The sequence below is a fragment of the Rhinopithecus bieti genome, unplaced genomic scaffold (genome assembly GCF_001698545.2).
Source record: "Rhinopithecus bieti isolate Rb0 unplaced genomic scaffold, ASM169854v2 scaffold_11744, whole genome shotgun sequence".
NCBI lineage: Eukaryota > Metazoa > Chordata > Mammalia > Primates > Cercopithecidae > Rhinopithecus > Rhinopithecus bieti.
Window position 1 is genome coordinate 1,631,868 of NW_016807094.1, and position 15,772 is coordinate 1,647,639.

At 51.7% G+C, this 15,772-nt stretch overlaps 1 protein-coding gene across 1 annotated transcript in view; it reads right to left on the reverse strand.

Annotated features, from left to right (window-relative positions):
• Positions 1-2,473: 2,473 nt before the first annotated feature.
• IGFBP4 (insulin like growth factor binding protein 4) overlaps positions 2,474-15,772 on the reverse strand; it is a 15,884-nt gene continuing 2,585 nt past the window's right edge. The window contains exons 2-4 of the mRNA XM_017880199.1: positions 7,881-8,038; positions 6,919-7,053; positions 2,474-3,765 (exon numbers count right to left, since the gene is read on the reverse strand). Of these exons, the coding sequence (XP_017735688.1) occupies positions 3,631-3,765; positions 6,919-7,053; positions 7,881-8,038 (428 nt within the window). The 3' untranslated portion in view covers positions 2,474-3,630. The remainder of the gene's footprint in view (positions 3,766-6,918; positions 7,054-7,880; positions 8,039-15,772) is intronic.

Below are 15,772 nucleotides of genomic sequence, written 5' to 3' on the forward strand. Positions count from 1 at the left end.
ATCCTGCATGCCTCATAACATTCCTGGAGCAGCTTGGTGGCAGAATGTGGCTCAGGGGACAGTGGGGTTAGGACAACCAGCCTTTTCCTGGAAAGAGGTGGGGGATTGCAGTGGCTGGAACCTCAGGGCCTGAAGAGCAAGCAGGGCCCGGAGGCTTGGCCAGCTCTCCAGAGATTCCCCAACCTGAATCCAAGGCTGGAATCAGTTCAGGTCTCCATTTTTTCCTCCCTACTCCCACCCCACCTTCTTGCCAGTGGAAAACCCAGCCCCCAACCCCCAACCGACATCAGGGCTTGATCTCCACTAGTGAGCTGGGAAATGGAAACCAAATGCTTTATGTAGATCAGCTAGGGGTTGCTGGCAGGCGGGATGTCCCATCCCCTGCTCCAAGCCAGTAGGAGGGAATGACATGTCTCCAGGAGGCAGGGCAGAGCACTCAAGGACTTCACTTCTCAAGTCCATCCAGGTTTGGTCGTGCCACCAGGACCTCCCTCCCACATTTCCCAGAGGTGCTGACACCCCTGTGGCAATTAGAGAGACCATTCGGGTATTTGCACCATTTCAAGGGTGGGAGGGCCTAGGTGCAAACACGAAGCTGCTTTTATTTGCTTTTTGGTACTCAGGACCTGGCTCCAGGATCCTGCGGGCACGAAGGCTGCATACGGCAGTGTTTCTCTGTGATGTGAAAGTCCTCTCCCAAAAGTACATGTTTATTCTCTAGTGGCAGACATCTCCCCACAAACCCTGAGGCGGGATCATCTAATGAGCGAGAGTCCACTCATCCACAACCAGGAGGGACATGTGTACTCCGTGAATGTCTCACTCCCTCTCTCCTCACATCGCACACGTGTTCACACTCAGACACGCCACATATACACACCACACAAATGCACACCACACAAATGCACACCACATATACACACCACACAAATGCATACTACACAAATGCACACCACACAAATGCACACCACATATACACACCACACAAATGCACACCACATATACACACCACACAAATGCATACTACACAAATGCACACCACATATACACACCAAATGCACATACCACATATACACACCACACAAATGCACACCTTGCCTTCACACATCAAACAGGCATGCACACCCCCAAAAAGCCCATACGCTCTCACGTTTCAGGTATCACTGCGTCGTACTCACTCACATGCATGCACACACACATACTCCACAAATGCACATGTGTCACGAAGGTACACCCAGGCCATGCACACAGCTACTTCCAAGCCGACTGGGCTTTTGGGGAGGCTCATGAAAGAAAAAGGACCTCCTACCACCACTGCCAAGGGTGCAAGGCTAGAGCATCGGGAAGGGGCCTAGAGACAAGGGGAGCTGGAAAAGATGCCGTAGGGAAAGAGTTACTTTCCCTTGGCCTGGGCTCCAGAAGGAGGGGGTTCTGTGAAGACTGACTGGGGCTGAGGGAGCAACCCTCAACCCCGCTTTGTTCTTTATCTCCTGCTGCTGGCAGCCGCCGTGGTGCCTCAGGGAGACCAGATGGCTGCAGGACTTTGCTGCTGGGGCAAAGCGAGAGACGGAACTGCAGACCCAGCCTCAAGATGCAGACCGGACAGGTGCCAACAAAGTTGGGGCCCAGTGAAATCAGAAGCCTGGGAGCGCCTCTGGAGCTGGGGAGGGGGCTGAGAATCCAGGACACAGCTAGACAGGAGGGAGCCCCCGCAGCGGGCGGCAGGCTCAATGCAGCATCTCCAGATTGCCTGCAACCTCCTGGAAAAAGGCCCCCACCGAGAGATCAGCTTCTGCTCCCAGACCCCTACCCCTACCACACACACACGCGCGCGCGTGCGCGCACACACACACACACGCAGCACAGAGGTGTGGGAGGGGAGGGGCATTTGGAGGATGGCCAAGAATCCAGGCATACCATGTGAGCACAACTCTGAAGCTGTGGCTGGCACCGAGTCTACAACAAAGTCAACCCCTCCCAGCCTCAGAATCCAATCTCAGCACAATGCCCGAGTCAGAGATCTCAGCAGTCAGAGCTGTGGAATGTGCTGAAGCATCTACCCCCTTTCCCCAAATGCAGGGCAGTGTCCCTGCCCCTCCCCAACAAATTATTAAATCAAATCCAGATGCAAGCCCAGTCCGCCCGATGCCCTAGGAAATGCCCCAGCCCCACATGCCAGCTGACCCCAGACACAGCTCTGCCCCCACAGGGCTGTTCTTGGTCACGCCCCCCATTCAGGAGCCATTGTTTGCCCGGAGTCTAAGTACAGATAGCACAGACTTTGAAGCCAAGGAGTTCCCCAGGAAACTTCCCTTGCAGGGAAAAGGAAGGTGGACTGGCCATCCTTCTGCAGTCCCTTACCATACAGGCAGGTCTAGGAACCACACAATGCTCACCTCCCAAAATCTGTCCCCCTCTCCATCCCTGGTGCATCCCTGTGTCTAACTGAGAATAAATCAACCAAACACAATCCTCTGGACACTTTTTGGTTTTGTTCTGTTTTGTTAAAAAAAGAAAAAGAAAAAGAAGAAAATACATCATGGCCAACTGGTAGGTTCCTAAGTCTCCTTCTGTCCAGTCAAGCCAGATGCCCAGGGGAGTAGGGAGGTGTGGGGAGGGGGGTGTAGGGGAAGGAGATATGGAGAGGGAGGCAGAGCCACAGGGAGTGAGCCACTGGAAGGACAGGGTCATCCCGGTGACTTCATGGTTGTGATCACAAATGGGGTAGGGAACAGGACCCAGGAAGCCCCTCATCCCCTAGCACGTGGGTCTTCTCCATTAGGCACATTCAGTCCACTCGTGCATTCTTTCTTCCCACCCTGACTGCTCAAAGAAATGCACCCCACCTCCCTAGCCCTCTGTGCTTCAAGTCTTCCTTTGACCCCCTTCCCTCCCCCACAGCAGGGCTCTCAGCTGCCAGCCAACCAAGCAGATGGTGCAACAACCAGACCTAAAGGAAGGACCTGGGGAAGAAGAGAAAGGGAGCCTGGCAAGTCTGAGCTTTGGGAGTGGGTCTGGACCTCGTGACCATTACACCATCTGCTACCCCACGCTTCCTTAGGCTCCCACCCTCTGACTAGCTTGAGAGGAGGGACGATGGTCAAGGTACATGTCTCTTCTCCTCTGACCCTGGGAATGAGATTTTTCTTCTCCCACAGGCTTGAGCTCTCCTTATAGGAGTGTCTCCACATGCCAAAATCAGAGGAAGTCAGAATAAAACCTCCCAAGGCTGAAAACTGGAGCTGGCATGTAGTACGTGGTACGTGGTCAGTAAATGTTTTTAGGTGGCTGGATGAATGAAGGAATGAGTGAGTGAGTGAATCCAGGATCAATCTGGAAACACACCAGGGCTCAGACCTCTTGGGCTAAGTGCCACTCTCAGTCCTCTTGGGCTATGTAATACCAAAGAGAACACCCCAGGCTCTGGCTTACCCCAAGGGCACACCCATGCTCACAAACACACACACAAACACGCACGCACACGCACACATGCACACGTGCACTTGAGGGAAACTTCTGGGCTGCAGGCAGAGACAGGACTCAGACTCAGACTCCACTCTGGGTCAGCTCTGCAGCCTCCAGAGCACAGGAGTAGCAGGGGACGCTGAGCCCCTGGCCTGCTGGCAGGCCTCACTCTCGAAAGCTGTCAGCCAGCTGGTGGCAGTCCAGCTCCCCCTTCGGCTCCAGGCCCCCCGGAAGCTTCACCCCCGTCTTCCGGTCCACACACCAGCATTTGCCACGCTGCCCATCCAGAGCTGGGTGACACTGCCAAGAGAAGGGCATGAGGAGTCAGTTCCAAGGCAGGAAAAGAGACCCCAAGTGACCCACCCCAAACCCAGCCCAGCCCCCCAGTCAGACGGTTGCTGCTTCAAGATGGCCTCTGAGGGTGGTGACTCTTTTTTGAGCATGGGTCTTCTGAGCTCACTGAAGCAGGGAGAACACGGTCAAGAAGGAAAGGTCCAGAGAGTTCTAGAAGGCAGGACTTTAAGAAGGCCCTTGGGTTTAAAAGCATAGCTGGATTTGAAAGGCTGGGTTCAGGTTGGAGATGTTTTGGGTACATATTCTGATTGGGTTGGGATGTTAAGAAAGGGATTATAGTTATGAGTAGGATTCAAGTTGGGATTAAGGTAGGACCAGGAGAAGAGTTGCAGTTGAATTAGGAAATATGACTAAAATTTGAGTTGGATGAGTTGGGTGAGGGTTAAAGCCCAGGTTAGAAACACAATTGGGATAAAGACAGAGGTCAAGATCAGAATAATTAAAGTTAAGTGAAAGTTTGGGTCAAAACTAGACAGTAGGAGGTTCAGGGGGCGCAAATGTATATTTCAGTGTGAGAATTAAACTTGGAGTAAAGGATGGCTTAAGGATCAGAATTGGTCTGGGGATAAAGTTCAAGTGTCAGAACTTTCAATGGGATAAAAATCAGAGGAAGAGGCCAGGCCTAGTGGCTCAAGCCTGTAATCCTAGCACTTTGGGAGTCAGAGGCAGTGGATCGCTTGAGCTCAGGAGTTTGAGACCAGCCTGAGCAACAAAGAGAGACCCCTCCATCTCTACACAAATTTTTTTTAAAAATTACCCTGGCATAGGCCAGGCGTGGTGGCTCACGCCTGTAATCCCAGCACTTTGGGAGGCCGAGGCGGGCGGATCACGAAGTCAGGAAATCGAGACCATTCTGGCTAACACGGTGAAACCCTGTCTCTACTAAAAATACAAAAAATTAGCCAGGCAGTGTGGCACGCCTGTAGTCCCAGCTACTCAGGAGTCTGAGGCAGGAGAATGGCGTGAACCCGGGAGGCAGAGGTTGCAGTGAGCCAAGATCATGCCACTGCATTCCAGCCTAGAGGACAGAGCGTGAGACTCCGTCTACAAAAAAAATAAAAAATTAATTAGCCTGGCATGCAGGCATGGTGGCTCATGCCTGTAATCCCAGCACTTTGGAAGGCCAAGGTGGGTGGATCACTTTAGGTCCGGAGTTCAAGACCAGCCTGGCCAACATGGCAAAACCTCATCTTTCCTAAAAATACAAAAAATTAGCCAGGCGTGGTGGCAGGCACCTGTAATTCCAGCTACTCAGAAGCTGAGGCAGGAGAATCGCTTGAACCCAGGAGGTGGAGGTTGCAGTGAGCGGAGATTCTGCCATTGCACTCCAGCCTCGGCAACAAGAGCCAAATTCTGCCTCAAAACAAACAAACAAAAAAATTAGCCTGACATAGTTGTGTGCCTGTGGTCCCAGCTACTCAGAAGGCTGAGGTAGGAGGATCACTAGAGGAGCCCAGGATGTGGAGGTTGCAGTGAGCTGTGATGGCGCCACTGCACTCCAGCCTGGGAGACTGAGTGAGACCCTGTCTCTAAAAAAATAAACGGGAGAAGAAAACGCATAGATTATACAACACAAAAAGTGAATCCTAATATAAACCACTAATTAATAATAATATACCAATATTGGTTCATCAATTGCAACAAATATAATGTAAGACGTTAATAATGAGGAAACTGAGGTAGAGGACAGTACATGGAAACTCTGTACTCTTGCTCGTTTTCTGTAAACCTAAAACTACTAATTGTTTCTTTAAAATTAAGATAAAAAGGTATTTGTTTTTTGTTTTTGGTTTTTTTTTTTAAACAGTCTCTCTCTGCCACCCAGGTTGGAGTGCAGTGGCGCGATCTCAGCTCACTGCAAGCTCCGCCTCCCGGGTTCACATCATTCTCCTGCCTCAGCCTCCCGAGTAGCTGGGACTGCAGGCACCCGCCACCACGCCCGGCTAATTTTTTGTATTTTCAGTAGAGACGGGGTTTCACCGTGTTAGCCAGGATAGTCTCGATCTCCTGACCTCGTGATCTGCCCTCCTCAGCCTCCCAAAGTGCTGGGATTACAGGCGTGAGCCACCGCACCCGGCCAAGAAAAAGTTTTTTAAATTGGGACGAGGATAAAATCCGTGTTAGGATAAAGGTTAGAAATAGGCTAGGCATTGGTTTTGGGGTGCCCTCTCTGGCCCTTCACTCATATCCTTTTCATGCCATCCTGGGATGCACAGACCCAGGGCAGCCTTTGTCCTTATATCTAGGCCTCCACTGGCCGAGTGGCAGCTCAAATTGTGGATTTATCTATAGCTCATGGAGCAGGGCAATGGGTCTGTCTACACCCACAAAGAGCTCCAGGCTAGGGTTCCCCAGGCCACACCCAGCAGGAGGCACACCAGGCCCTGCCCAGACAGACCACTCATTCTGATGGGCCAGAGATGGGCTGGAAGAGGCCAACCCTGCTGACCATCCCAGCCTCCTGGAGGCTTGTCAGAGGACCCCAGCTTCCAAGGGCAAGAAGGAATAGAGAAGTTGCTGCCTTTGTGTCTTCTCTCCTGCCCACTCCTTCCTCTGCTTCTACCCAAAGTGCCTGTCTCCAACCATCCAGTCTGGCTTTACCTCCACCACTACTGTACTCCAGGTGGTTTTGCTGCTCGCCTTGCAGGGAGGGGTAGGCTGAGTTTCCTCCCTGACTCCTCATGACTTTGGCCCTCCATTCCCAGATGAAACCTCACTCAGTGGCAGGAGGAATTACTCATAGGAATAGAGTAGAGTGAATGAGAGAGTGTTGGGAGCCAGAGGTTGTCAGGGTTGCTAGGTCTGTACCAGAGATGGTGAAATCCAGGGGTGAGGGAAACTGCCCTGGATAGGGAGGCAAGATCTGCTGTTAACTTGCTCTATGACTCTGGACTAGCCCGGGCGCTTTTATCAGTTTCCTCATCTCCAAAATGAGTGACGTTCTGACGCTGATGTAGGGTTTAGGGAGGCTCCAAGGGGTTGGGTTGGGGTTGAGGAGTTTCCCCTTCCTGAGATCTCCATCCTGGACCATCCTGCGGAGAGGCTGGGAATGTCCCAGAGCTGAGGCCAGGGGCAAGCCAGCAGGAGACAGAGACCCACCTGCTTGGGGTGGAAGTTGCCGTTACGGTCGCAGTTGGGGATGGGAATGATGTAGAGGTCCTCGTGGGTGCGGCTCTGTGAAGCGGCCAGCCGCTCCAGGGCCCGGTGCAGCTCGCTCTGGCAGGAGCCCTGGGGCTGGAGGAGGGGAGAACAAAATTGCTCAGCAGAAGGAAGAGAGCCAGAAGGCCCAGGCCTGGGGTCAGAGCTAAGTGGGAACTAAAGGCCCCAAAAGGAGGCCCGAGCCCCGGGGGCTGGGCAGGACCCAGTGAGGTGAAGAGAGGGGCCTGGGTCCAGAGGACACAGTGGGGAGGGTAGACACATGAAGGAAAGGGTCTCGAGCCAAAGAGCTTCTTCAAAGGAGGGGTGGGAAGTGAGGGGACACTGTGGGGAAAGGGGCTGTGGGAACCTATGCAGAAAGCCAGGGAGGGGGTGATTTCTATGCAGAAGGGACAGATAAAACTTACAACTGACAACTTATAAGACCTTCAGAAGGGACATTAGCCAGACCCTGAAACAGGGTCCCCAGGCCCCCTGCAATGGCCAGCATTTATCCTTTGGTTACTGAGAAGGTCTGGGGTGGGGAATCCAAAAAAGGCCAAGAAACCCCAGGGCACTTTGGGCAACTGCTTTTTACCAATCGGTGTAGAAGTTTTTCAGTATTTAATAATACTGAATAGTATTTTCAGTATTTTTCAGTATTTAATAATCACTTAAGCAGTCCCAATGGATATAACTGATGGGCAGGAAAGGAATCCCAAGGAAGGGAATGAGTGCTTTCTCTGGGTCCTGATGACTCACACTAGTTTTACCTTGCACACGGTAGTCACCCTAGAATGTGTGCTGAAATGAACACACCACAGATCTGGTGATGATAGTGTATTTGTGTGTGCGTGCTTGGGGGCGAGGGGCGTGTGTGTGTGTGTGTCTATGCACATGCACATTTGTGCATCGGAGGTCCTTACCACAGGCCGGGCATCCTCCCGGGGCGCCCCATTGACCTTCATCTTGCCCCCACTGGTGCTCCGGTCTCGAATTTTGGCGAAGTGTTTCTGCAGGCACCTGCGGTCATGGGCACTGCAGGGGCTGAAGCTGTTGTTGGGGTGGTCGCCCTCATCCTTGTCTGCATTCGGGTCACGATAAGGAGAGGTCACCACCGGAAGAGGTCAGAGCATCACACCAACCCAGCCTCCCACCCACGTTCTCCTTCCTGGGGATACTCCAGCTTGGAGCTGGAGAAGAGCAAGGGACCTGGGGAGCAGGAAGAAACAAAAGCAGCCCCCTACCTCCTCCCCTCTCCCCTGGATCTCTCAGAATATTCCTCTTGAAGTCCTTGACTTGTCCCTCACCCAACCCAGGCCAGTGCTCAGATGAGTCACCAGCTGCAGCTGCCCAGATGGCAGGAGGGTCCCCTGGGCCCTGCAGGGAGGTCTGAGGCAGGCAGGGGGGCCCCCTGCTGGATTCTGTCCCCTTTCCATTCAGCTCCTCCCGCCATCCCCCTCTCCATCTGATCGTTCTCCCTGTCGCCTTTCCTGATTTTTTCGGTGGCTGGCTGAGCCAACCAGGGGATCCCCAGGGCTGTGGGCTCTGCTCACCCTCTTCCAAATGGCCAGAATCAGAGTTTCCATGAGCAATGAGAACTCTAGCCCAAAAGGCTCTCCCCATTGGCTGGGTGGGAGAGAGTGGGAGTTAGTGTATCCGCCTGCATGAGGAAGAGTGAGTGTGTGTTTGTGTGTGTGTGTGTGTGTGTGTAATACAACGTGTGTGGCCCCAGGACCACAAGAACAGCCTCACACATTCCTTCAGTCCCCCACCTGGAAGTTTCCCTTCTTAGACTTCAGACTCCATCCAAAGTCCATAGGGGTTGCCCAGAACCAGGGCACCGGGGATCTGGAGACAGGAGTGATGAGGCTGGACCTTCAACCCCTCTGTGGGATCTCCTGAAGGCCCTATCTGAGCTCAAGAAAAACTTCATCTAAATAGGAAATTGTGGCTCATGCCTGTAATCCCAACACTTTGGGAGGCTGAGAAAGGAAGATTACTTAAGGCCAGGAGTTTGAGACCAGCCTAGGCAACATGGCAAGGCCCCATCTTTACAAAAAATTTTTAAATTAACCGGGTACGGTGGCATGTGCCTGTAGTCCTAGCTACTCAGGAGGCTGAGGCGGGAGCATCACTTGAACCCAGGAATTCCAGGTTAACAGTGAGCTATGATCACACCACTGCACTCCAGCCTGGGTGACCGAGCAAGACTCCGTCTCTTTAAAAATAAAATAAAATACATTTTTTAAAAAAGAAAAACCCCATGCTCGAGTCCCAGAACTGTAACCACTGCTCCTCCCTCCAGGCAGTCAAAACCAGATTACAGGGTGAGCTGGAGAAAGAGGGTGAAAGACCTCTCTACAGATCAGAGCCACTTCTGAAATGCTCAGGCTTGGCAGCTCTCTGCCGGCCTGAGTGCAAAGCCCCTGCCAGCATTCCAGATGTTGGCAGCCGGACAGGAGGTTACATCTGGTTTGCGTCAGGATTTTTTTTTTCCTGAGGAGTTAGCAGGTTCCTCCATGCGTGGCAGCGATCCCAGAGCTGCCTCTGGGTCAAATGGTATTTTTCTGCCTAGCCAAAGTTTGGGGGTTGGTTCTCTTTTCATTCTCCTAGTTTGGGGGGTGTAGGGAGAAATATGTGGATAAAAGCAAACAAGGCAAGGAGGAATCTAACCAGAAAGTTCTTTGTCAATAACCTTCCACGCCAAAGGTTATTAATAAAATTCACCAAGGATGGAAGAAGATTTTTGTCACAGTGGAGGGCTGGCTTAGAAAGAGGAATAAAAGGAAAGAAATAAATAGAGGAGACAGATATAATCCATCCTTCTGCACATTTAAAATCCCAAGGACAGTCCAGAGGGGACTCCAGTCCTACATCAAGTTCCTAAGAGTCAACGAAAGAGAAGACACTATAGCAAGACCCCCCAGCCAAGGTAGGCAGCAAAAGAAGACGCATAAACTTCAGAAGATGAGGATTGTGCCAAGGAGCCCATAAGAAGATGGACCCTGAGCCCTCGGTTAGGAACCAGAGAAAGATCTGGGATCCAGGCCCTTCCTTGGAGAGCCTCCCAAGGAATTCCTCCAGCCAAAGAAACCTAAGCTGGCCCAGTGATCACCTCCCTCCATGCCTCCACCTTGCACAAAGCCATAAGGCTTGAGGATGGAGTCACAGTGCTTCAGGAGTATAAGCTGGAGCTGGGGAGTGGAGAGAAAGAGGAAATGGAAGACCTCAAAGAATTAGAACCAGGCTGGGTGCTCACACCTGTAATCCCAGTGCTTTGAGAGGTGGAGGTGGGAGGATCACTTGAGGCCAGGAGTTCAAGACTAACGTGGGCAACATAGCAAGACCTTGTCTCTACCAAAAAAAAAAAAAAATAGCCAGACGTGGTAGCACATGCCTGTGGTCCTAACTACTTAGAAGACTGAGGTGGGAGGATCACTTGACCCCAGTACATCAAGGCTACAGTGAGCTATGATTGCGCCACTGCACTCCAGCCTGGGTAACACAGCAAGACCCTGTCTCTTAAAACAAAAACAAACAAACAAACAAAAATTCAAGAATTAAAGAATCAGAACCAAATGTCAGAAGGACAGAGGCTGAGCTGAGATATGAACAAAGGCCCCACCACGTTACTTAGGTATGACTGGAGGAGATCACGTGGACTTGTTTGCCACAGCCCAGGACACTAACACCTGGGAGCACCCTTCCAACCTGGAAAGCCTTTGTTTTTCCTGAGTTTGCTTTCTTATAATGACCATAAAAGAAAGTACTAGGGGCCAGCCAGGGTGGCTCACGCCTGTAATCCCAACACTTTGGAAGGCCGAGATAGGTGGATCGCTTGAGCCCAGGAGTTCAAGACCAGCCTAGGAAACATAGTGAAACCCTATCTCCACAAAAAGTTAGCCTGGTGTGGTGACGCACACGTGTAATCCCACCTACCTGGGAGGCTGAGGTGGGAGGATCACCTGAGCCCAGGAGGTCGAGGCTGCAGTAAGCAGTGATCAAGCCACTGCACTTCAGCCTGTGCAACAAGTGAGACCCTGTCTCAATTTTTTAAAAAAGCAAGCACTATTTTGTACAGCGATTCATTCCTCTCAGTAAATGGGCAGAATATTCTTTGGTTCAAGGAGTGAGGAAGGTTTTTCAGGAGTTCAAGGAGTGGGGAAGAGTTTTCAGGAGTGAGCTCCCACCCTGGAGGTGTGGAGCATTAGGGTAGCAGCAGCCTCAAAAATCTCAAGAGATATGGAATAGAAGCATGACCACAACTATGCTTTCCATGTTGAGTTTCTTCTTCTCTCTCTCTTTTTTTAAGAGACAGGGTCTCACTATGTTGCCCAGGCTGGTCTCAAACTCCTGGCCTCAAGTGATCCTCCCACCTAGACTTCCCAAAGTGCTAGGATTACAGGTGTGAGCCACAGTGCTGAGTTTGTATGAGTCAAAGTTCACAAACAACTAACCCTCAGAGGATTGTTAATGGATATTTGGGATGTTTACCATCAAGGAGGATTAGGTATGCTCATTGAAGCCTAGGGCTGCATGGGGCACAGGGTGAGCCCAGAGGCATGGCTCATGCTCTTGGGTTAGTGTGGCCCCATGTCACATCAGGGGTTACCTGGGAAAAGCTGAGCCAGCAGCCTGCCTGGCTACTCCCTTGTTAGGTTCCCCATTAGCCATCCTACTTATCCCCAGTTCTTGTCTACACGGAGTAGAACCCACCAGATAGGGAGAGTAGCTCCCTCCCTAGTCTCATGGGGACACAGGGTAAATCTGTATTTGCCTACTCACACACAGACAGGCTGGGGCTCAAGAATCCCAAATGTATACAAACAATCACGTGTCCAGACACACACTCATCCACATGTGCCTTACCCACATGCACTTGGGCACTCTGACCCTGCCCTGGTCAGAGACACAGAGCCAGGACAGGGCATGCTGACTTCAACAGCTTCTCTGCACCGTGGTTTGTTGACTTTCCATGTAATCTGTAACTTTTCCTTGCCCAACCCTGCTTAACTGGCAGACTGAAGAGCCACCCCAGGATCCACCCCTAAGCACTAGGTTTTTGTGGGGGTAAGGGTTACAGCATTGAGTCTCTTGATAATGTTAACCTTCTCATCACCAAAACTGGCTAAATACTTGCTATTTTCCAGCCACCTGGTGCCACTCATCCTGGTACTGCCCTCTGGAGAAATTCCAGTACCTGTGGGTTCCCCTCTGAGCAGGAGTGGAGTCAGACCTATTCCCCTGAAAAGTCTGACCTCCAAAAAGCTTGTTTGGGAGATGGGACTTCCAGGCAGGCTTGGTCCTCCTATAGCCCCCAGCTTGGAGCTAAGCCAGCTGACATCTGGCTATAGGGGAAACCTTGATCTTTGCTCCAGCAGCAGAGGAAGGGAAGGTGTCAGAGAGAGAAGAGGCCACACAGCTTTGGCACCACCAGCTGCAAAGTTTGTGGCAAAAGTCAGAGGATTTCCTCTTTCCTGTTGCCTGACTTTACCCTCACGATTTCTCCCCAACACCACCCCCTGGCCCCTGAGAGACACCTAGGCTATGTACTGAGTGGACCCATCCATCCCGACCAGAAATTTCAGCTGTGATCCAGAGGGTCACCCACCTGTCCTGCTAGAAAGGTCTTTTCCCTCTTCCCCTAGACTCTGGCTGGAGAAGCCAAGACCACTGGTGCTGGGTACCAGGCCCTTTCTCTGAGGTCTGGCTCAAGGGGTATCCCCCCAATAGCTGTGTCATGCTGCCAGCCTCAGAATAAAAAGTCAGATAAGGCAACTTGGCCTGTTCTTCCCATGGTGACAGCAGCAAAATGCACCAAAGGCCACCCCACCCCTCTCAATTCCCCTGAATGTTGCCCCAAATTTGCTCCCTTGTCCTACTGTTTCCCTAAGTCCTAGCATTGGCTTCTTCTTCATCACCATCTTCATCATCACTTCAATTTATTGAGCTCTTACCCCACGCCAGACACCCCAACACCGTGAGGCAGGTCCTGTTGCCCTCCCCACTTTACAAATTAGGAAACTGAAGTAGACTTGGTGGAAGGGGAGGAGGAGAGACTTCGCTCTGCAGCACTCTGTCTTTAAGTGGAAAGACTCCTGATACCCGAGGCACCAATACTGCTGGCTTTGCCAGTACTAAATTAAAAATGGGAAGTGGCCATGCTCCTCCCTCCCCCTCCCCACAAGGCACAGAATTTCTGGGAATGCCCTTGTTCCCATGACATAACTGGATTCCCAGTACTGAAGTAGGGGGGCAGTATTTGCTGCATTGACTAAAAATTAACCCAGCCTGCCTGTTCCCTAACCCTGTCCCAAAGGGACTGAGAGTCCAGCTTAGGAACTCCCTGTCCAAACGCTGATCTTTCCGCTGTCCACTCCCCCAGATTCCATGAGTCGAGGATCAGTACCAAGATGGAGAGTTGTAGACTTTTGACGCACATACCCCACCTCATCTCTGATGGCCTCAGTGGTGTTAAGCCACAACCTGGCCAGCTCATGGAAAGCTGAGACAGGAGGGCGGGCGGGGGTGGCTGGAGATGGAAAGGGGAGATCTGACCCTGGGGCAAACAAGAGGCAGCTGGACCATAGCAGCCAAAGAAGGAGGCATGCCAAGTGGCCAGCCTCCCCCAGCCACCTGCTGACACTCAGCCCCAACAGGAAAAGGCAGAAAGAATAGACGGGTACCCTCGATCAAGCTATTCGTAGACCAGTGGGCCCAATCCTTGGGACCTAAAGCAGACAGTGGCCTACTGACTGTGTAAGGCTAAAAAGATGGGTGGGTAGGGGCTTGGTCACCTTATCTCACCCACAGACTCTGCAAGGCTGCAGCAGAACTCTAGAGAGTGCCTTTTACATGGTGCCATGTGGCCCAGGTCACAGCAAGGAATTACTTCTATGATGACTAGGAGGTGTGGGAGGGCACGGGCATAGCTTGCTCAGTAGGTACCTCCAGGCTTCCCCTGTCTCTCTCCAGATACCTGCATCCATTGCATGGCTGGAGAACAAGGCAAGGAGGAAAGGAGGAGGGGCATTACAGACCTCGGCTGTGTCATCCAAAGGGGACCTAAAGCCGCCCCATTCCAAGACACTGTTGTTTGTTTGTTTGTTTGTTTTTTAGACGGAATTCGCTCTGTCACCCAGGCAAAAGCACAGTGGCGCAATCTTGGTTCACTGCAACCTCCACCTCCCAGGTTCAAGTGATTCTCCTGCCTCAGCCTCCCGAGTAGCTGGGACCACAGGCGGGTACCACCATGCCCAGCAAATTTTTGTATTTTTAGTTGAGACGGGGTTTCACCATGTTGACCAGGCCTCAAACTCCTGACCTCAGGTGATTCACCCTCCTCAGCCTCCCAAAGTACTGAGATTACAGGCGTGAGCCACTGCGCCCAGTCTACCCCCTTTTTTTTTTTTTTTTTTTTTTTACGAAATAGAGAAATAGAGTCGCCCAGGCTGGAATGCAATCATGTGATCATAGCTCATTGTAACCTTGAGCTTCCCATCTCAGACTCCCAAGTAGCTGAGACTACAGGCACGAGCCACTGCAGTTGGCTAACTTTTTTTTTTTTTTTTTTAGAGATGGGGGGGTCTGGCTATATTGCTCAGGCTGGTCTCGAACTCCTGGCCTCAAGTAATTTTCTCAAAGTACTGGGATTACAAGCATGAACCTCCACACTCAGCCCCTAGACACTCCTGGAGGCCAGTTTGCATTACATCCAGAGGACAACCACAGACTTTTCATGCCATGCCCTCCCCAAACCCCTAGGGGATCTTATTTTCCTCCACTACAGGATGGAGTATTCCTACCCAACCAGAGGATGAGGTATTCCTACGCAGCCCTTTGAGGGCTCTTCTGTCTTGCATTCAAAGTGCTGAGAGAGGAGGAGGCTAGCAGCCATCCTTATCTGGTGTCAGATACCCTCTGGCTGGTGGAGGATGGAAATTCAAAGGCAACGTGACCCTGTTGTACCCTGAGAACCCAAGGGCTCAGCCTTGCTCCCCAGTCTCAGTACCCCTCCTCTACCACTGCCTCCGGCATCTCTGCCCCAAGATTAGCAACTTTCTCCCCCAGGACCCCCCTTCCCAGATATGCCGGGTGCCAGGCTGGCATTTCTCCTAGAATGTTTTCTGCTGACCCATCTCTCCCTACCCAAGGGCAGGAAGGGCAGAGAGGCCCGAGGCCCAGACCCCTGGAGTCCACCTCCTTCCTGTTTTCCCTGCATCCTGCTCTCCTCGGCTGACAAGCTGCAGAGGATTGAGGAAGTAGAGGGTTTGGGACCCAGGACAGGAAGCTTGGGGCTGGAGTCCCAGTATCCGGACTGCAACAATGGAAGCTTCAAGCACCAGGAAAAGAGACAGAGACAGACAGAGGCACAGGAGAGCAAAACAGAGTCAGAGATGGAATGAGAAACAGAGGCATAGATACAGAAAGGCAGACAGAGAGATTCCCAAAGTAACAGAGAAAGACAGAAACGGTAACAGAGACACAGAGAAAGAGCAACAGAAAGAGAGGAAGAGAAGAAAAGCAACTGAAACAGAAACACAGAATAAAGTGGAGAAAGAAAGGCATGATGAGCAGAAGACACTGAGGAAAACAGAACTGGAGAGCATGACTAGTGAAACTAGAGGCTGAGAGACAAATCAGGAAGAACAAAAGAGCAAGAGAAAGAAGGAAAAGAGACTGAGAGTCTAAGAAGAAACTGAGAAAGGTTCACTGAGAAACAAAAAAAGAAAGTGTGAGAATGAGGTTAGGGCAAGGGCCTTCTCAGTCTCTCTCTCTCTCTCTCTGTTTTTCTCCCGTGCCCGCCCCCCCCCCC